This window comes from Talpa occidentalis, unplaced genomic scaffold, assembly GCF_014898055.3.
Source record: "Talpa occidentalis isolate TD23 unplaced genomic scaffold, MPIMG_talOcc4v2.1 talOcc4.7, whole genome shotgun sequence".
NCBI classification, from domain to species: Eukaryota; Metazoa; Chordata; class Mammalia; order Eulipotyphla; family Talpidae; genus Talpa; species Talpa occidentalis.
This window is the reverse complement of record NW_023605083.1, coordinates 62,052,361-62,074,863: the sequence shown is the minus strand read 5'-3', so window position 1 is coordinate 62,074,863 and position 22,503 is coordinate 62,052,361. Positions and strand designations below refer to the sequence as shown.

At 44.4% G+C, this 22,503-nt stretch overlaps 1 protein-coding gene and 1 long non-coding RNA gene across 3 annotated transcripts in view; one reads left to right on the top strand and one right to left on the bottom strand.

Annotated features, from left to right (window-relative positions):
* LOC119231113 (uncharacterized) overlaps positions 1-12,852 on the bottom strand; it is a 28,058-nt gene extending 15,206 nt beyond the window's left edge. For both annotated transcript variants that reach the window (XR_008549532.1, XR_005121866.2), the window contains exon 1: positions 12,786-12,852. This is a non-coding gene — a long non-coding RNA (uncharacterized LOC119231113). The remainder of the gene's footprint in view (positions 1-12,785) is intronic.
* A 2,717-nt stretch (positions 12,853-15,569) lies between these two features.
* On the top strand, positions 15,570-20,411 carry CUNH9orf152 (chromosome unknown C9orf152 homolog). Its single transcript, XM_037492764.2, has 2 exons — positions 15,570-15,762; positions 19,652-20,411. Exons 1-2 carry the CDS (start codon positions 15,570-15,572, stop codon positions 20,149-20,151), a joined length of 693 nt encoding a protein of 230 aa, XP_037348661.1. The 3' UTR covers positions 20,152-20,411.
* The last annotated feature ends 2,092 nt before the right edge of the window (positions 20,412-22,503 follow it).

Here is a 22,503-nt window from a genome sequence, read left to right as displayed (position 1 = left end):
GACCTGAAACAATGAAATATATAGAACAGTAATCAGCCCTTTGACATTCATCTTAGGGACATCTTTGTGGATTTGTCTCCAACAGCAAGAAAAACTAAAAAATACCAACAAAGGAGACTACATTAAACTGAAAAGCTGCATAACAAAAGAAACCAGCATTAAAAAGAAAAGGCGGACACTGGCAAGATGGCAGCAGAGCCACGATGCTGGGTTCCCCCCTAGCTACACACAACAAAACTGATGTGAAATGAGCCAAAACCCCAAGAGAAAAGCTGACTATGGGCGTATACAATAGGAGCTTCTGTCTGACTGGAAAGGGCAGGAAAAACTCCTAAGTGAACTGTTTAAACAAGGCAGTGCAAACCACAAGAGGGAGCAGTGGCTTCAGTGCAGAATCCCATGCAGCTATTGATTTGGGCACATGCCGACATCAAGGTTCCTAAAAGCCCTGCACTAGATGAGGAGGCACATGAGTAAGCATCAGGACAGAGAGCATGTTTTTGGAAGCACTACCGAGGGCACAGAATGAGGACTCTTGGCTTGAATCTGGGGTTCATAACAACAACAGCTGTAGCCGGAGTCAGGTCAGGGAGCCCCTGGACTTCCTTACAGAGGGATGACATCTGAAGCTCAGGCTGAGCTCTCTGAAACACCTGCCACCTCCCCGAACGATAAAAAGTTTTACAACGAATTTCAGGTTCCTGAATATTGAGGTGATCCTTTGATGCCTCTTACCCCGTCCTCTTTTAAAAGTACCACCACTCTCTGGTACCAGTCCTCTGACTACTACACCAACTAGAAAAACAGTTGAAAATTTATCCTTACGAAAACAAAATGGAAAGTGAGGCAACAGAAGAACACAGTACATATACTAGAACAAAAAAAAAATCCCTGAAAGGAGCCCCAATTCTGGCGCTTAAACAGGCTCTAAAAACAACAGAATAAAGATAATGAAAATATGAGGCAGCTACATTCAGAAATAATGAAGTACTATGACTGATTTAAAAATAAAAGTGAGGGCCTTAGTAACAGACAAACAAGCAATGGACAGAATTAGTGCACTTGAAAACAATCCTATAGAAGAAATGCAAATGGCCAACAGGCATATGAAAAAATGTTCAACATCACTTGTCATCAGGGAAATGCAAATCAAAACTACCATGAGATACCATCTTACACCAGTGAGAATGGCACATATTAAAAAAACTAGCAACAACAAATGTTGGTGAGGGTATGGAGAAAAAGGAACTCTTCTGCACTGTTGGTGGGAGTGCAAACTGGTCCAACCACTATGGAGAGCTGTGTGGAGATTTCTGGACCTACTAAACATAGAGCTTCCATATGATCCAGCAATTCCACTCCTAGGTATTTACCCAAAGGACACAGAAACATCAATTCCAAAGAGCACCTGCACCCCTATGTTTATAGCAGCACTTTTTACAATAGCTAAGCTTTGGAAACAACCCAAATGCCCAAAAATAGATGACTGGATCAAGAAGATGTGGTACATATATACCATGGAATATTACTCAGCATTCAAAAAAGATAAACACATGCAGTTTTCAGCAACATGGATGGCACTGGAAGGGATCATGCTCAGCGAAATAAGCCAAAAAGAAAAAGAAAAATACTGGATGGTCTCACTCATAGCAGGAATCTAGAAAACTTAAATAAGGGACCAGGAAAATGAATAACTATAAGAAAGTGAAAATCAAAATCAACAAAAAACTATGAACCAGAGACACTTTTAGGGGGGCGGGGGCGGGAGGGGAGGGATTGGGGTCAGAATGGGGGGGCTGCAATTGTATGGGGAATATAAAAATAAAATTTATTATTTAAAAAAAATAAAAATAAATAAATGAAGAAAAAAAAAAGAAAACAATCCTATAGAACACAAGAGTAGAACAAGGTACAGAAGTAATTAAAATGTAAGAACTCTGGGACAACTTAAATGACATCCATATCACGGGGATCTCAGAAAAAGAAAAAGGCATAGAAAACTTATTTAAAGAAATAATCACTGAAAACAATCTCACTCTGGGAAATGAATCAGAAGTTGTAATCCAGGAGGTCTACAGAGTTCCAAACAAAATAATACCAAACAGGCATAACCAAGACAAAATAAGAAAGCTGTGAAGAATCAATGATAAGGACAGAATACTAAAAATATCAAGAGGTAAAAATGTAACCTATAAGAAAAGCCAAGCAGACTGTCAAGATTCTTCAACAGAAACATAAGCATGAAGGGACCGGAAAGAGATATGCAAAGTAATTAAAAAGACTTCCAGCCCAGAATCTTCTCTACCCAGCAAGATTAACAATCAAGAGAGAAGAGTAAGGCGCTTCATTAAATAGAAAAATCTAGAAGAATTAAAAAAAAAAAAAAAAACCAAGCTGCATATATAAGGAATCCTGAAGGGGTTATAAAGTAAAAATGAACACTGATGCAAAAGATACACGAGTTAAGATGAAAGAGGAGGAAAGTAGCCAGAGACTAGACCGTGCAATGCAGCACACAAATAGTCCATCATATACTAACCTCAATAAAACACTCAAACAAAAAATAATAAAACACATAAGACATTGGAAAAGGAACCTAACAATAGGAAGTCCTCCAAAAATAACACAAACCGAAAAACAATTTTTTTTTAAATCTCAATTATCACCTTAAATGTAAATGCCTTCAACTCACCAGTCAGTAGATGCAGATTGGCTGACTGGATTACAAAAAACAAAACAGAACAAAACAAAAAAAAAAAAACACCCCAGCATTCTGCTGTTTACAAGAAACTCACCAAAAGACAAGCATAGACTTAGAATTAAATCTATTGAAGACAGTTATACAAGCAAATGGCAACAGCAACAAACTGGGAACACCTGTACTTGTATCTGATAAAGGACTTTCAATTAAGAAAGGTAAAAAGATAAACAAGGACAACACATTATGATTAAGAGCCTAATACAATAAATATGCACCAAATGATGGAGCACCCAGATACCTAAGACAGTTAGTGACAGAACTTAGAGATACTGATTACACCACAAAAATTCTAGGGGACCTTGATACCCCACTTACAACAATGGACAGTTTAACAAGACAAAGTGTAAATACAGAAACAAGAGCTCTAAATGAGGAGCTAGACCAAATAGGTCTGGCAGACCTCTATGGAACACTTGACCCCAAAATTGGGGCATATACACTTTTTTCAAGGATAGACCATATCTTGGGACACAAGTCTATTGTCAATGAAACAATGAAGAGTGAAATTATACCTAGGGGCCTACCTGGTGGTGCAGGGGTTAAAGTCTCAACACGATCAAGCTATCGCCAGCCACCTAAGCATGAATTCAATGCTGGCCAGGGAGCTACCCACACGGTGCAGCAGACCTCTCCTGTCTTGCCCATTACTCCCCTCAGTAGTGAATTTCAGTGGATCTGCCTGTTCTGCTCCCCACTCTGTCACTGGTGAATCCTCTCACCTCCCCCCACTCCGGCACCTCTGGCCTACACCCCAGTTCTTGTATGCATAAATAAATAGAATGGATCTTTTTAAAAAAAGAAAGAAAGAGGGCCTCCCCTCAATGGGTTGAGCTCAGTGCTGTGAAGCTGTCCGCAGCCTCTGCAGCACAGGTTTGATTCCCAGCTGGCCAGGGAGATTCCCACATGGCATGGCAGACCTCTCCTGTCATGCCTGCTGCTCCCCTCAGCAGTGTATTTCGGTTGTCTGCCTGTTCTGCACCCTACTCTGTTTCTGGTGAATTCTCTCACCCTTCTGTACCTCTGGCCTATACCCCAGCTCTTGTATAAAAATAAATAAATCTTTAAAAAAAAAAAAAAGAAAGAAAGGAAGAAATTACACCTAGCATCTGATCCCAGTGCCAAAAAACTAGAAATCAACTATAAGAAAAAAAAACAGGAAAAACTTTGAATATATGGAGATTAAACAACATTCTGCTTAGTTGGACAAAAGAGGAAATCAAAGCAGAAATTTAAAAATACCTTGACATGAATGAAAATTAGAAGTTTTAAGAATCTATGGGATGTAGCAAAATTGGTCTTGAGGTATGGATAATTAAAATACAGGCCCATATTTTAAAAATAAAATCAAGGAAAATACCAAGTAAACAATGAATTATTGTAACAGGGTGGTCCCCGGAAGAGGGGAGGTTCCAGGATCCCTGCCCCACCCAAGAAAGAGTATTGCTGAGCAGGGAGGAGAAGCTGGAGAGGAGACTAGGGAAAGAAGGAAGAAGAATGAGGAGCCAGGAGATCTGGATCAAAGACATGTGAAGATGCTGCACTTGCTTTTTGGTCCTGGACAGGTTGAAACAGATGTGGGTATGATACTGGGGAGGTTCACAATGGCAGCTTTTATCTTGATTTTGCTCTTTTCCTCCCAGACTTACCTGGCTGTTTCTGACCCTTTTCTATGGATCCCCACCAGAAGGTGCTTTAGACATGCAGCGGGCTTTTGGGCCTCAGAGGCCAAGCTTTGGGCCAAGCCTGTTTGGCTGGGCTTTCACCCATGAAGGGGTGGGTAACTTCGGTGCTTGATTTGGAAACTTTATTCTTCCCCTTTTCTCTGTTGTACACTAATTGTATTAAAGTTCCTTTCCATTAAAGGTCTAACACACTCAAGTGTGTTTTGTCTTGATGTAGCAGATGTCAGAACCTATTTAGAGCGGGAAGGTTTGGGGGTTCTGGGGTGCCTGTCTCCCTGCCCTGGAACTTTATCACATTTAAAGCAACATGAAAAAGAATAAAACCCCAGGAAATAAAAAATAAGCATGGCAATGAAAGAGAGCAAAAAGATTGTACCCCAAAAAAATAAATCAGTGAAACCAAGAGCTGGTTCTTTGAGAAAGTAAATAGATAACCCCCTAGCTAGGTTAAGAGAAAAAAAGAGGGGAAAATATTAGAATTACAAATGAAAGATGAGAAATCACTATAGATAACACACAGAAATACAAAAAGATTACTATGAACAAGTGTATGTCAATAAACTCAATAACCTTTAATATAAATAATTACCAAAACTAAACCAAGAAGAAATGCGTGAAATGAACAAACAGACAAGGAAATTGAAATAGTAACCCAATACCTTTCAGAAAATAAAAGCCAGGACCAGATGGCTTTAAAATGAATTTTATCAGACTTAAAGGACTAATGGCCACCTTGCTGAAATTGATTTTAAAAATATAAAGGATCTCCCCAATATGTCTTATGATGCCAACATTATCTTAATACTGAAACCAAAGATAGTAGAAGAAAATTATAGACCAATATCCTTGATGAATACTGATGCAACAATTTTCAACAAAATACTGGCAAATCAATTCAAAAGTCTATCATGAGGATTACAGACCATCATCAAGTGGGATTCATCCCAGAATAGTTTAATATACATAAATCAATTACTGTGATGCACCATATCAACAAAAGTAAAGATAAAAAATGATGATATCAATAGATATTACAGATAATGCAGAGAAAGCATTCAATAGGATTCAACATCCTTTTATGATTAAAAACTCTAAACAAGATGGGGAAAGAAGGCACCTACCTCAATATAATAGAGCCCACATATCACAAACTAATAGCCGACATAATCCTCAATGGCGAAAACCAAAGCTAGAGCTCCACAGGCTCCAGCACAAGGCAAGGATGTCCATTATCACTACTTCATCTTCACTAGTGTTAGAGGTTTGGGCTAGAGCTATCAGACAAACACAGAAAATAGTGGAAATCCAAACAGGAAAAGAAAAAGTGACATTATCACTTTTTGCAGACAATAGGATATTATAAACAGAAGATCCTAAAGATTATTTTTTTGGATAGGTTATGCAACAAGTCCAAATTCAACTTTTTGCATTTTTCTTTTCATATTACAGCTAGTAACTGATGGAGGTTAAGAGTAAAAAAGTTGGAAAGGAGGCACTCAAGACCAGAAACCTGGATCACACAACACCGGGAGCTGAAGGTGCTGATAGAATAAACATAGTCATTAAACCAGCTATGGAAGTGAAAGGTCCTCGGGGCCTAGTCTGCAGAGGCACAGACCTGAGCAGGTGTCAGACAGCATTACAGTGTCATATGCAGAAGGCAGACCAAAAACTGGAGGTGAGGACATGGGGATTGAGAACCTTTGTAGAGTCTCTGGTCCTTTATTCAAATTCTACATAGTTACTCAAAATAAAATAAAATAAAACCACTCCACAAAGGAATGAGTCCCTCCCAAAGAGATGACTATACCATTGCAATATCTGCACTGGCATGGAGCAGCTGTCCCCCGACCCATCTGTGACTTATGACCAAGCGGGGGCTTCTCTTCACTGACCTCCCTCAGCAGAGGCAGCTCCCCCAAGACCATCCCCCTCTGACTATGCAGGTCCCTCTTTCAACAAACTTGTCCCTTTCGGGGCAGCTCTTTCTGCCCACTTGTGTCTATACAAGTGTCCATTATTCGTCTCTCCCTTTTATAGTAAACCTACCCCTTTTGGATATAACTAACGCCTCTGTCTCAGGAGAAATTGTCCTGGGAAACTCGCCAGTGGTGCTGAAAGGGAATCTCTGATGAAATTTTTCCCAGAGTTAACCCAGGGACCCCAGTCTCCAAATCCAACATCTCTTAAAAAACGACTTCAGTAACTATGAACAAGTAACAAAACTTAAATCACAAGTAGTTGATAACAACTTAAAAGTATTTAACAACCATTCTCTGAAATCATATTTTGAAAGTCAGTTTCTTTTTCTTTTCTTTCATTAACCCAAGATAGTGTCAAATTCATTGTTGAACAATGGAATACTATTCAGCAATCAAAAAAGATAAATTCATGCCATTCGCAGCAACGTGGATGGAGCTAGGAGGGATTATGCTCAGTGAAATAAGTCAGAAGGAAAAAGAAAATTATTGGATGGAAGAATATAACGGATGGAAAATTATAGGAAGAATATAGGGAAACCAAATCAAAAAATAACAATAAATATAACAATAAATAAACCAAAATTAACAGGCAACTATAAATCAGACATTCTGCAGGGGAGAGGAAGGGGTGGGATCAAAACAGGAGAGGGAAGAACACAGGGACTATGGTGATGGTTCAGGGGTGAATTGGTGGTGGGAATTTTACGGAGACTACACCTGAGAGGAAAAATCAAACATTGTACAAAAATGAACAGTGATGTAAAATAAAGATAAATTATTAAAAAAATAAGTATGCAAGCCTAAATTAAAAAAACAAATTCATTGTGATAGTGCCAACAGATTTCAAATTCAATTTCAAGTCACAATTTGAAGATCCTATCATGCATCTAGTTTCCACAGCACACCGCACTGTTCCAGCCATCACCTGTAACCTGGCAGAGGGCAGGCAAGTCAGATGCAGGCAAAAGAATCAAACCTGGCTCAGAAGACAGATTTGGGGATACAGCTTGTATCCCCAAGCTTTGCACCCACCCCAGCCCGCCTTACTCCCTCTTCCCCAACCACTCATACCTTGGGTTGAACTTCTGGGGTCCTCTGACATCTCCATGGGTCCTTGCAGTGGGCAGCGGGGAGACCAGACTGAGGGGGAGGGCAGACACCACTAGCTCAGGCAGCCAGGCGGACGCAGAAGGGGCTACTGTAGCTGAGCCCAGGGGCCCATCAACGACCTGAGGCACACCTGCAGTCTGCCTGCCGTCTCTGGGATACAGGCTGGGAAAATGCTTTAGGAGAAAAGGAACCTTAGGATATTTTGAAGCAGGAGAAGAAAGGCCATAGGAGGTAGGGGACACATTAGAACAGTCATTCTCAACCCTGGCTCCACCTCTACTAGGTTTGCTTCAAAAATGTACCGACACCTGCCACCCCACTCTGAGTCTGACTGAATTGCTACAAACAAGGCAAAGGTATCAGCAAACTTTTTAAAGTTCTCTAGGTGATTTCAATGTGCTGGTAATGAGAATCACTAGATTAACATCCCCTGGGGTAGACCCTAGCAGGGACTCTCATCTGGCTAATTCAAAGTTGGTGGTTTCTGCAAGCCTAGGGGCCATTAGCAAAACTTCCTGGGATTCAAAAGTCAGTAGAGGCAGCGGAAATCTTTGATGAAAACAAAAGCAGAGGGCAGCAGGACTTGCAGTAAGTTCCCTGGGGTTTACTGTCCACATCTAAGTCTGGGCACAAATCAACATACTATTCAGACACCCATGGTGTAGGCGGAGGACAGAGCAGAGCCTGCCAAGTCAGATAACAGGCTAGGCAGAAGCTCACGACCCAGGGAACATTCACAGGTCAGGCAGCGCTGGGTGAGTCCAGCTGAGAGTCTGTGAAAGGAGATTCTCTCTACTTCCCTGCCTCTGGTTCAGAGAGCACGGCTGCAGGTTCAGGCCACATTTGTAGGACAACAGGGCTGAGACCTCAGATCAGGGGGATCGGAGGAAGACAGAGACCTAAAGCAGCTCCCTCTTCCAGCCCCTGCCCCAAGCACTCCCATACATCTGCATTTCTGCAAAAAGACCTACCAGGAGGGTGAGCAGAAAGAAGTTTCTCCAAAATTCGGTGGCTTAATAACCATTTTCAGTGTTTGGTGGTTCTTGGTCTCTGTTGCACCCTGGCAAATTTTAAACTACTAATGTCCAGGCCTCTCCTACCATGTTGGGATTCAGTAGGCGTAGGGGGAAACCCCCGCACAAGTAACTTGACAAAGTAAATCAAGGGATTCTTAATGTGCAGTCAGGATTAAGAGCACTTGAGCTAGCGTGAAACACTGTAGGGTGGACATCACCTGACCATGGTTAAAAAAGAAGACAATGCCCAGGAATGTGGGTCAAACTACTGGGGAAGGTTTTCTATCCATGAGAAAATTCAGAATGAGCTGATTAAAGGAAAGCTTCAAGTTTATGAAGCAAGAGATCAAATTGCCCCTAGATGTTAAATTAACTTTAAAGCTCATGCAAAATATTGTCTGATAACCTGATTAAAGTTGCTTAACCCACTTATTTTTAGAAGAGGGTTTAGCAATAAGTGGAAGAATATCGAATCCCCTATCTCCATTCAGCTCAGGTTTTAATACCACAAGATGCAGTTTATCTCAATATCTCTTTATCTCGGGTAGTAGAATAAACATGAACTTTGGTAGCAGAAAGGAGTGCAAATTCAGTGCTGCCAGTAATTAGCTGGGAACCTCAAAGTGGAGATAAAAATATCTGCGGCTTAGGAGGCGGGCAAGGATGAAATAGATGGTGTATTGAAAGCATTCTTGTTTGGCTTTTGAAGCTGGCACTGGGTTAACTCAGGTTTAAGGTAAAGTTATTCAAGGAAAAGTAGGAAGGAGCCTCTCTGGTGGCCTAGGGGTTAAGTCTCACCACTATCACTGCTGTGATCTGAGTTTGTTCCAGGGCCAGGGAGCTAACCTACATGACACAGCAGACCTCTCCATAACTTGCCAGCTACTCCCTTCATCAGTGTTTCAGCAGATCCTCCTGTTCTGCTTCCCACTCTTTCAGTTGAATCCTCTCACCCCCCTACACCTCTGGACTACACCCCATTTCTTCTATGCAAAAATAAATAAATAAAATATTTTTTTAAAAAGAAAAGTAGGAAGAATGCAGCAGTCTCAAGCCCCTTCTAGACTTTCCCTGGGGCTTCTGCAGTATCTCTGGCCTGGGAGGCTGCTCTGGCAGGGCAGAACAGCCTTTCTTGACTCTGCCATCATCACAGTTCAAATACTTTCCATCTCTTTTTATGGACTGTGGATTAGTTGACTTTGTCTTGGTCTATTTTGAAGGCTGATTAGCTGGGCCTATCACGCTCCTATTTGGGGAGCCCAATTCAGGAGAACTTCCACCCCTGACCACTTCACAGGCAACTGACTGTACATGACTTCAGAGGCAGCAGTTAGGTCACAGGCACTGAGCACCATAAGAAAGCCTCTGCAGCAGGTCTCCCTGGTGGAACAAGGGGTTAAGCGTCAGCACTATGAAGCTATCCACAGCCACTGCAGCATGGATTCGATCCCTGGCCAGGGAGGTGACCCACATGGCACAGCAGACCTCTCCTGTCTTGTCCACTGCTCCCATCAGCAGGGTATTTCTGTCTACCTGTTCTGCTCCCAACTCTGTCTCTGGTGAATACTCTCACCGCTTGCACCCCAACTCTTGTATGCATAAATAAATTTAAAAAAAAAAGAAAAAGAAAGCCTCTGCAGGAATTCACAAACGCGTGGGGCCCTGTGGCAGGCTGGTGTCTCGTGGCATCCGGTACAGTGCTGTTACAGAGCAGCCCCATATAAAACAGGTTGCCTGGCTGTGGGTCCTCACCCACGCACTTAAAAGGGACTTATTAATACTTCACTGCAGGCACACACACAAGGTTAATAAAAGGTGTTATTTACAAGGGAAAGGGAATTGAGGAAATGCACAACTCAGGGAGAAAATAGGGAAATAAAGTCTTCAATGCGTCCTACCCAATCCACCGACCTGGAAACCCAAAGTGCTACGAGCTGGCGGAGAGCCAAAAAGGGAACCCCCCAAAGCCCACGTGTCTGGTTTTATACCAAACCTAGCTGCTTAACCCCACCCTCAGGTCCCAGCCACCTTCCCTTTGGTGGTGATGGGGTTTGTAGTTCCCAGTGTCTTTTGGCTTTGGTCTGGAGTGGGGGTGGAGTCCACAAAGCCTGTATAAAATTAGCTTTAGGACATCCTTTTCCCCCTAACAATGCTAGACCACACAACCAGCAGAGCCCACTAAACTGCAGCTGAAACTGCAAAAATATTAACTTAGTTGCTTGTGTGGCTATGACTCAATGTCCCCACTAGAGGGCAGGAAACTTTAAGATGGACTTTTTTTTTTTGGGAAACTGGTGGAAAAAACAATAATGATAACAATTATTGGAATAAAATAAATCATCATAGATAACATTTATAACGGAACACTTAAGGCCGGGAACTCCCCCATAGAGCTTTATATACATTAGTTAATTTATTTGTTGTATACTCTTCACCTCGTTCTTATCATAAATTGACATTATGCAGTTGTTAGTCATCTTGTTTTTCATTTTTATCCCCTCCACGGAACTGCAAGCTTTATGATAATAATGTCTGTTCAATACTGTTACGTGGCTAAATGTTAAATGATTGGAAACTTGACTTTAAGACCAAAAAAGTGGGAGCTGTTATGATTATAGTACATTGTGTTTTATCATTGATAAAATTGTTTTTAACTATTGTAATATATCTTTTGGTTTTTGGAAGCAATTAGGTTATTCGATACTAAAATCAGCAAGATTTCCCTTTAGAAGAACTTGTACTATTAACTTATCTTGATTAAAGCTTTTGCCATTGTCTGGAGGAATTTGTGAATATGCATTCAAAAAACTCTTATCTGCTGACCTCCTGCCAACCGCTATTCTAAGAAGTTTGTGTCCTTACAGAGGTGCTGTTATTAGCCTCATATGACAGATGGGGAAATAGGCACAGAGAGATTGGGAGACAAGATTTCAGAACTTTTAAACAGCAGAGCCAGGATTTCAACTCTAGCATTTTGGTTGTAAACTCCACCCACATAATCACTAAACTACCTCTGGAACTCACGTAATAACTTTACATAACCATTACATAAAGTAGCACATGCATAGGTGATAACTCTGACAAAATAAATCTGGAAGAACTTTTGTGCATTTTTCACAATAAACTTTTACTCTATTTGAAGTAACAGAGTGGAGAAAAAGAAAGCCAAAAAGGTCAGGAGATGTCCTTGTCTCTGAAAATCTTGTTTCTAGCCAGGGAGTTATTTTGTCATTACATGAAGAAACATCAAGTATGATCCTCTTTCCAGAAAACCTAACACATGAACCAACTAACATGCAAAGGCAGCATGTGGAGGTCATAGCTCTTTGCATGTTTACAAAAAAACAGAGCCCACAGTGCAGAAATCTTTTAATATTATCACATGGCAACACAATTTCAGCCAAGGAAGTTTTGCAATGAGAACAACAAACAATAACTCTATGTATGACTCAGCAATTCTTCTTCCAAGCAGAGTACCCCCAAAGAACTGAAACAGGTATTCAAACAAAAACCTACACATGTATTCCTATCAGCTCTATTCCCAGTGGTGCTATTAACTGCCAAATTGTCCATCAACCACCCAACGGGTAAACAAAAGGTGATTATCTCCTACAATGGAATATTGTTCAACCACAGAAGGCATGAAGTGCTAATACATGCCACGATACAGATGAACCTTGAAAACTTTATGCTGCATGAAGGATGTCAGACGCAAAGGTCACATGTTACATGGTTCCATTTATATGAGATATCCGGAAGAGGCAAATCCATAGAAAGTAGATTAATGATTGAGAGGGACTGAGGACCTAGGGGAAAGGAGAATAAGTTGGTAATGGGTATGGGGTTTCCATGCGCGTTTGTTGGGGGGAAAGGATGTCCTGAAAAAACTCCACAAATAGGTTTTATGGACCCCCCCACCTGCACCTCTCACCAAGGAGATCCGGGACACCAGGAACTACAGATCCCACAATGTCATCACCACCGAAGGGAGGGTTGCTGGGAACTGAGGGTGGAGTTGAGCAGCCAGGGTTGGTATATAACCAGACATGTGGGTCTTGGGGGCTCTTGGTTTTTTGGCCGGCTCTCAGCTTGCTATTAATTAGGGTTCCAGCTCAGTGAAACTGGAAGGACCCATTTCACCAATTTATCTTTCTCTTTCTCCCTAAGCTATTCATTTCTTCATTCCCCCCCCTTTTTTTGTAAATAAACCCTTTATTACCCTTTTTCTGTGTACCTGCGTTTGAGTCTCATTATAAGTCCCTTTTAAATGCATGGATGAGGACCCATAGTCAGGCCAACCATTTCACATTGGGGTTGCCCTGTAACAAGCTGATGTCATGTTTTGTAACCAGAGGTGATGGCAACACAGCATTATGACTATATTAAATGCCCCTGAATGGTTTACTTCCAAGTTGTTAAAAAGGTGAATTTTATGTTCATTTAAAATGTTTTAAATTTTATTTATACTTTAAATTTAAAAAATTAAATCAAAAAATAAATGTACCTATATTTTAAGACTACAAAATATTCCATTATTTCTGTACCATGAATCGAATCTTCAAAGACTTATACAGCCTTTGGTTAAAATGTGACCAAGTGTCAAAGCACTATCATTTGTTTCAATTGCTCTTTGCATTTGCTTAACAAAGAACAAAGAGCTCTCAGAGCATATAAGATTTTCAGCTCTTTGCTCATTGTAATGGTTTTGTGTAATGAACTGTGTGCCAGAAGTCTGTGGAGTAATGTAAACAAAAGATGCAAAAGTAACTTATACAAAATATGTTTGGGGTGAAAAGAGAGTCTAACTTACGTAGCACAAATTTTTTAAAACTCTCTATTATCTTGAGCTTTGAAATTGCTTAATCATTTAGGAATTAGGACAGGTGATACTTTGGATGCTACAGGGCAAGTAGGGAGTTCAGGACATGGTCTTCCCTATTTTGGCCACCCTTCAGCTTTTGTGACATTTTTTTCCTTCCTTACAGTCTCAGATGTCCCACTTTATTGATTTTTTTCCCCATATCATTTTGATTTTGCTTTTTTTAGTTTCCAAGATGACTTTCTTTCTTCTGTCTGTCCCTTAAATATCAGTCTCCTCTGAGGCTGGCATCTCCATGACAGATACCTCCTAGACTGAAAATTTCATTCATTTCTAAGACTTCAGCTAAGAATTTCATTCAATTCTATGACACATAATGGCTGAAGAGTTCTGTTCTTGTGCGGTCTATGAGACAGAGTGGGCAATTTCTCCTCCAAAATCCTCTTCCAGGAGTGGGGCCGATGAAGCTCCACCCAACCCAAACCATGATAACTGTGCAGGTGAGGAAAAGGGAGAGGCTTTCTAAGAAAACATAATAGCTCAGAAATAATGTCAAGTAGTAGTTATGTAGAAGCTCCATCGACCTAGACCACTCACTCCTTATTTTAATAGTTAGAACTTACTCATGGCCAGACACCAAAAGAAGTTAGACCCTGGGACAACAGAGCAGAAAGAAAGTATGAATCTCTTCTGCCAGTTGAGTGCGGGATTGAACAAAGTAACATGGAAGGTGGAACAGGAAAAGAAAGGGTTGATTTGGACTTTCTCTTCATTCTCTATTATACACCTGCCTGATGGAGAAACGTTTTCTATAATGAACTGTGTCACACAAATGGTCCTATCTGCATTTCCAGCTGAGATCTATCACGTTTCTGATGACTCAAAGGCCATAGGCAATTCAAAGGTAACATATAAAAAAATTCCTCCTCTCCCCACCTCCATCTTCTCCTCTCTGCTGCGCCATGTGGGTATCTCCCTGGCCAGAGATGCAATTCATGCCTCAGTGGCCGGTGATAGCTTGATAGCGCTGAGACTTTAACCCCTTTGCCTCCAGGGAGGCCTGATCAAGCGATGTTGTATAAGCCAAGGAAGGCCAGAGTTCCCAAAAAACCTCCAGAACTAAGTGAGAAGTGAGCTCCTGGGAGCAATCAACCTTGCTGACACTTTGATATTAGACTTCAAGCCCCCAGAACGGTGAGAGAGGCTGAAGCCAGTGGGCCGAGGGCAGGGGCACGCCCAGCTGTGGGTAAGGTAAATACCAATTACTATTTGCCTGGAAAATGCTGAGACCACAGGCTTGCATTGGATGCCAAAGAGGTGCACGCTAGGGACACAGGCTTCCCTGGGCTCAGTCATCCCCACAGCTGACTGGAGCTGGGCTTTCTCCTGGAGGGTATGTGTGGGGTGAGTAGAGATGTTGGGGGCACCAGGGCTACTGGGTTTCCCTCAGGCATGACTGCAGCGCGCACCTCCCCAGGCACCAGCTGTGAGTGTTCCTTGTGCCAAGTGCAAACCCGCCCTGTTTGCTGAGGAGCGCCAGGCTCCATTGACGAGGCGTGCACCGAGCAGGCATTTGGCATTCTCCGGCACCAGCTTCAGCTGCCAGGAAACCGGAGAGTTCACCGTAGCTCTTGGAATTGGATTCTAAACTTTAGGATTGAGCCCCGAAGCACCTGGAACAAGGCGACTCCTTCAGCTCGCGGGTCTCTGAGCAGCGGCTCTTGCTTTCTCTCCACCTCCTTCCCCTGGCCCTCAGTCTCCCGGCTTCCTCGACTGCCTGCCCTGTGGTGCTCCCCCTTCTCTCACCCACTAACCGCTCTTGCCACCATTGCTTTCTTCCTCCTCTTCTTCCGCCCCCTCAGACACCCTTCTCCTCAATTTTCCTCCTACCTTGGACTTTTGCTTCTCCCCTTGGACTTTTGCTACCACCTCACTCCCTTCCACATTCCTTTCCCCCTCTCCATAGCTTTACTGCGTCCACCTTTCTACTTGACCTGACATTCACCCCACTTTTCTTCTCCCCCTTCTCTCCCTGCCCCACACCCCCCTCTGCCTACCTGCTCCTTCTCCTTCTCCCTCCTCCTTGTCCTTCCATTTTCCCTCCTTGCCTCCCTCTCCCCTCCCCACCCGCCCTTGGCCCGCCCTTGCCTTCTTCCCCCGCCCCCACCTGTGTTTGCTTTTCTCCCGGATCTGGTCCGGATGAAGGGGTTGCCCTGCCCGTGCCTTACCCTGCCCCACTTCTGGCAGCTGGGGTCTCCCTTCATGGCTGAGGGCTCTGGGACTCAGGCCGTGGGGAACAGACCCCTGCTCAGCATCCAGCACCTCCGAGCCCAGTATGAAGGCCTGAGACGGCAGCAGAGGTCCCAGACCCACCTGGTGGTATACCGAAAAGGTAGGGCTGCCAGGTGCTGGGGCAGAAGAGGAGGGAGGAGGGCCTGGCTGTGGGAGGCTGAGCTGCAGGCAGGGCAGGGCCAGAGCTGGGCAGGCTCTCTGGAGTCAGGACAGTAGGCTCAGGGCGGAAGGGAGGCTGGGTCTGTCTGGCTTGGTCCCCCTTCTAGCTGAGCCAGAAGGCTCTGCCAGGAACCTGGCGGCAGAGCACTGTTCAGGCCTCTGCTCCTCTGTTCTGACCTTGCTGGACTGGCCCACCTGGTGAGTGGGGCTTGACGGCTGCTGGGCCTGGTGGGGAGGTGGGAGCTCTGTTTCTTGGCTGAGTCTCACTAAGCACTTAGGTCAAACCAGAGAAACTGGCTCTCTAGAGGAGACATGGTGTTTCCAAGCCTGGGCTCTGGTCAAAGGTAGCCCAAAACTCAGGGACCCACAGGCACCCCGGCTCACAGAGCTTGCTCATTCTAGCCTTGTGCAGTAGCCAGGGTCACTTGGCTGCACAAGGGGTTAAGTTGCAGCGCTATGAAGCTATCTGCAGCCATTGCAGCAAGAGTTTGATCCCCGGCCAGGGAGCTGACCCACATGGTGCAGCAGACCTCTCCTGTTTCGCCCATTGCTCCCCTTAGCAGTGTATTTCAGTCAGTCTGCCTGTTCTGCTCCCCGCTCTGTCCCTGGTGAATCCTCTCACCCTCCCGCACCTCTGGCCTGTACCGCAGTCCTTGTATGCATAAATAAAAAAAATCTCCCCTTCCAAAAAGATAAGAGGTCAACAACATGTAGGTGTTGCTGAAGAGCAGGCATGGATAAAGTTGTGAAGGATCAATGTGTGAAGTGATAAGAGACTGAGAAGAAAGTTAGAGTTCCTGAATACTCAAATATGTAAAGGAGGAGCAGAAGAAGGCAGAAAGCAGTTAAAATGAGGAGGAGGAATATTACTCAGCCATAAAAAAGAAAGGGAATTCTGACACAGGCTTGGATGTAGACAAAACTTGAATACATTATGTTAAGTGAAAGAAGCCAGGCACAAAAGGACATTTATAGGTGGTACTTGGTGTAGTCAAATTCGTAGAGTCAGAAAGAAGGAGAGTGGTTGCCAGGGGCAGAGGGAGGGGAAATAGACAGTCATTGTTTCATGAGTGCAGTTTTAGTTTAGGAAGATGAAAAAGTTCTGGAGCTTGGTTGTACAACAATGTAAAGGTACTTAGCACCACGGAGCTGGACAGTTAAACGTGGTTAAGATGGTACATTTAATGTTACATATGCTGCACCACAATGAAATTTTTTCTTAAATGGGGGGAGAAAATCAGGAGATATTAGTGTTATAAAGGTGAGAAGAGGGGATTTAGAAGATACTGACCCAGTGCCACCAGAAACCTGGGAGGACAGAGTCATCACTGAGATGTCTTAAGACATTTGGGGCACAATTGGAAGGTTAGGTATTCTGGGAGCTGACTGTTGAAAGGAAGGGCCTCAGATTTAGCTTGCTTCATGTCTTAGCAATATGGAGAGGATTTAGGTTCTAGAAACGAGGTCCCTGCTGCCCCATAAGGGCTCCAGGAGACTTTGAATGACTTCAAAGTCTATGAAACTCCACTGCACTAGTGGTTGGTGACCCAAGGCATAGGCTTTGTCACATTCAGGTGGTGTGTGATTCATCTCATGTAGAAAGGGCGTGGGGTGGGATTTCCTGTCTGAGCTGGGTGTTTTCTAGGTAAATTTCATTTAGCATTCTCAAGAGAGAACACTTCTGTAAGATCTCCATTCCATCCTTCATCCAAGAGAGAAATCAAGGAGGAATTCAAAATGTCCCTTCCCCAACTGCTTGCTTGCTTTTTCTTCCTTCCTTCCTTCCTTCCTTCCTTCCTTCCTTCCTTCCTTCCTTCCTTCCTTCCTTCCTTCCTTCCTTCCTTCCTTCCTTCCTTCCTTCCTTCCTTCCTTCCTTCCTTTCTTTCTTTCTTTCTTTCTTTCCTTTCTTTCTTTCTCTCTCTCTCTCTTCCTTCCTTCTTCCTTCTGTAGAAGAACTGGGGTGTAGGCCAGAGGTGTGGGGGGTAAGAGGATTCACCAGAGACAGGGTGGGGAGCAGAACAGGAGGATCTACTGCAATAAACTGCTAAGTGGAGCAGCGGGTGAGACAGAAGAGGTCTGCTGCACCACATGTGGGTTAGCTCCCTGGCTGGGGATGGAACTCAGGCCATAGAGGTGATAGCGCTGAGACTTAACCCCTAGGCCACCAAGGAGGCCCCCATCTGGTATCCTTAGCCAACTGGACCAAGAATGGACAATCAAGAAAGCATGCAGATAATTAAAATATTTTTGTCATCCCCAACCAACCAAAACCAGAACCAAACAGACAGAGAAGCATATGAAACCCACTGTGATTGTGGGTAACTGCTGGAGTCCTCTTTTGCTTGGAGAGAGGAGGGTGGCACATTCCCGCTGTGGATTGAACACAATGAACCACCCCTGCTGTGCTCCTCAGCAGGGTCTGCTCTGGGGGCAGAGTCCATTGTTCTTCCCCCCCCCCTCCTTCCTCCTCTGCGGACCCCTGGCTGGGGCTGACTACATAACGGGTTTCTCTGTTGCCAAGACCTGCCTGTCCACCTTGGGCCCTTTCCTGTAAACCCCTAGTGGGAAGGGATCCTGGCCCCTAGGTTCTTCCATCATGCCCTCGTCATCCTCCATTCTCAAATGAGTACACAGCATGTTGGACATTTGCAAAGGTTTCATATTGGTCATGCTGAGAAAATAGTAGTTCCACAGCAGGTACAAACCGTGTTTTACCCTGGAATTTGTGTTTACTAGGCTGTTACTAGGTCCTGTTTCTCTTGGATTCCTACAAATGGAGCTCTGGGCTCTTGCTTCTGACTTTACTCCTGTACCATCTCCTCACGCAGCCTCCAAGCACTCAGTCACCTACGGCCCTCCTGCAGAGAGAAGGCCAGAGCAGGAGGCGGCCTCCCTAACTTCAGAGGGAAGTCCAGGCTGGAAACAGGCCTCCTTCCCATAGGAAAATGCCTTTGGCCATTCCTGCCACCCTCGCTGCCCCCAAGAGTTGATAACCTACAATCATATCCCACAAGGCTGTACCAACACGCCCCTGAGAAAGAAGAGCGCATCAGCCTGTATGCTCATCCCTGAAGCCCATCCAGAGGAGCAGAGGCTTCAGGGGCAGAAGCCGTGTCTGTGGGACCGGGAAGGTTGGGCCAGTCCTCAAAGGCACCGCTTCCAAACACAGCTTCACCCATGTCCATCTGGGTGGGAGCGCCATCATCATAATCTCAGAGGAGTGGGAGGAGCTTCTCCATTCACTGGAGAATGTGTGAATCCCCATTTGTGGTGGGGGTTGACCCCATGTGCCAACTTCCTCCTCCTGCTTCTTATTCTTTCAGCCAGAAAGGATGGTTCCCTGGCACATCCGAAGCTCCCTCCCTCCCTCTAAACACTGAAGTTTATTATTAGATTCCATCATGCCTGAGCGTTTCCATAGCCTTGGTTACCACCTGAAATTGTATTATATATTCCCTTGCCTGTTTTCTACTCCGTTCACACACATTCATGAAGGTGTAAATTTTGTCTCCATGTCTACTGCTTCCCAGAAGCTAGAATAAGTCACTCCTGGCACAAACGTGCTCGATAAATATTAGGTGAATGAAAGAATCATTTGTGTTTGTGAGAGAGGGTGGGGGTTTTGTATGTATGGTGTGTGTGTGTGTGTGTCTCCCTAGACAGCTTGTGTGAGAAGGATCAAAGTGTGTCCATTACACACACATCCTCCATGTATTAGGTACCCGGACTTTCTAAGTCTGGGGCAAAGCCTTCCTGAAAACTCCGAGACCCCCAAATGAGAGTTGCCCACGTACCTTCCTTTGGTGACGCCGCTGTCCTTGCTTCCTCAGGAGAGTACACGGTGGCTCCCCCTGAGGCCATGGTCAGCAGCGTTTGGATTAACAAGGAGAGGAGGCACTCGCTGTGTCCGGAAGAGGCGGGTCCTGAGGTGGACCAGGCAGTAGAGGAGGACGGGGGAGGCTGTCTTCAGGCGCCGAAGTCGCCCTGGCACCAGCACCTAGAGACGCATCGCTTGTTCCAAACCTTCCCCCAGGAATCCCAACATCAAACAAAATATAGCATGGCATCGAAGCAAAATATCCCTCAGGAAGGAGACCCAGGAGTGTTTGAGAACAACCAGATGACTCAGCCGGGGACTCAGGGAGCCTGTCAGGTGGACAGTAGCCAAACAGAGGCTGTGGGATCTGCTTCGAAGGTCAGCTTTCAGTGCCCTCCTGCCAGAAGGGCCCCACACAGGTCTGGAAAACGAGCTCACTACCCATTTCCCCAGAGGAAAACGCCCAGGATCTCCCAAGCTGCCCGCAACCTGGGCCTATATGGCCCAGTTTGAAGCTTTGGAGACAGTCTGTTATCTCAACCCTGAGGCCATCTCTGACCTCACCGGAGACCAGAGGAGAGACAGCCACCAAAAGGGCCTCTAGCTGTGAGCAGAACTGGACTAGCTCAGTGGCAGTAATTGTGGGATGTGACCTACACAGTGAGCACATGGTCCTGTCCTCCAAAAAAGAAGAGACTGCCCAAGCGAGACTGCTCGCAGTTGAGGATGAGAGGGCGCTGTCTGCATGTTTAAGACACCACTATGGAGCCCCATGGCTGGGGAGGGCGGGCGGAGGGGAAAGCATTTTTTGTAGAGTCCACTGGGACATCTGTTTAGCCCCTAGAACTGAAGGGAGCACCTTAGAACTGACCTGAGGTCCATGAGTATGGGTAATCTTGTTTTCAATATTTTCTGATGTTTTCTCACATATTCTGAGGTAGATGGGTTCTGAGAATTGCCTTTTTTCCAGTGCTGAGCCTGGAGGCCAGTTCTCTTAGATGCCATTATGCTCATTATTGGTGACCACAGAATTTCAGCTTGAGCCTCTCCAAGTATCATCAGCATGGGTAGAAAGGGTCAGACCAATGCCACCTACTGTTTCAGGTCTTCAGGAAGCCTTGGTCATCTGTCACCTCAGTGAGACATCACAGCCAGCCTTTTCACAGACTTATTTCCATCCATGCTTCTCTCCATTACTCTCTGTCCTCCCTTCCCCTTCCTCCCTCCTCCTTTCTTCTTTCTCACCTTCCCTTCTCCCCTCCCCACGCGCCAAATTACATTCTTATAAAAAATTCCCACTCATTGATGATATATAGTAACAGAAGCCTGAACAAAAGGAGTCTTATACATATTCCAGCTTGGAAAATAATGAGTTCCCCATGCACTGCTCTTCTCAGTCAAATTCCCATCACTCAGATACTTCCAAGGATCAAAGATAAATGTATTTTCAGCCCCAGAGTGAAGCAGATGTTACTTGGCCGATGAGAGAGAAATATGCCTTTCTTGGTTAATTTTTAACTTTGTGATGATATTTAAACACACCTAAGTTACTGTTCCTGCATCTCTCTCTTAACAGAGAGTCTCTCTGTCAAGTTTCACTCCCATCTTCCTTTTAAATCCATCACCACCCAGTCTTACCCCCCCACATCCAGAATTATTGACCAAGGATGTCATTATCTGTCAAAAATATGCCTGTGCCTGCTCCTTGGAAAATCACTCCAGTTTGGGGATTCATCGACATTCTTTTTCTGAATAATTAACAAGAGTCATTTGATGTTTCACAGCCTAATAAAAAAACAAGGATATTTTCTAGGAAAAAAAAAAAAACAACTTTGCTCTTTGCTTTTTTTTTTAAAGATTTCCACAAATAAGGAGGGTTTCCCTCCTTTTACATCATTTACAATTTTTCTCTCTTCGTGGCTCAAAAACTTTTAGCAGGCTTGGCATGCATGCAGGGTCTTGCTGCCCTGCCCCCACAGTGAGGGTGTATGTGCGGACTCTGGATCCAGCAGACCTGGGTTTTAATCTGGCCACTGTTGCGTGATGTGGGCCAACCTCTCAGCTTTGGTTTTCATCATGTGTAAAGCGAGGGAGATGAGCCTCACTTTTGAACAGATTGGAAATAATGTGCATAGAAATTCCTGGCACTCTCTGTAAGAGGCAGCAATGTTTATTTTTAAAAGTTCAGCATTGAGCCGCCCTGATGGGGCAGGGGTTAAGTCTCAGTGCTATCAAGCTATTGCCAGCCACTGCAGCATGAGGATGGCTGGGGAGCTAACCCACATAGCGCAGCAGACCTCTCCTGTCTCGCTGGCTGCTACCCTCGGCAGTGTATTCAGTAGATCTGGCTGTTCTGCTCCCCACTCTGTCTCTGGTGAATCCTCTCACCATCCCTACACCTCTGGCCTGCACCCCAGTTCTTGTATGCATAAATAAATAAAAATAAATCTTTTAAAAAATCTCTTAAGGGCCTCCCTGCTGGCGCAAGGGTGTAAAGACTCAGCAACCTATGAAGCTGTCCGCAGCCACTGTAGCACGAGTTTGATCCCCAGCCAGGAAGCTACCCACATGGCACAGCAGACCTCTCCTGACTCGCCCGCTGCTCCCCTCAGCAGTGTATTTCAGTCAACCTGCCTGTTCTGTTCCCCACTCTGTCTCTGGTGTGTCCTCTCACCCCACACCTCTGGCCTGTACTCCAGTTCTTGTATGCATAAATAAATAAATCTTGAAAAAAAATCTCTTAAAATAAAAGTTCAGCATTGCTCTCTCTTTCCCTTCCACATATGCTCATGGGCCCACAGCAGGCTGCTTCTCAGTTCCTCTCCAAATTCATTGGCTTCTTCTAAGTCTTTCTTTTCTTATCTC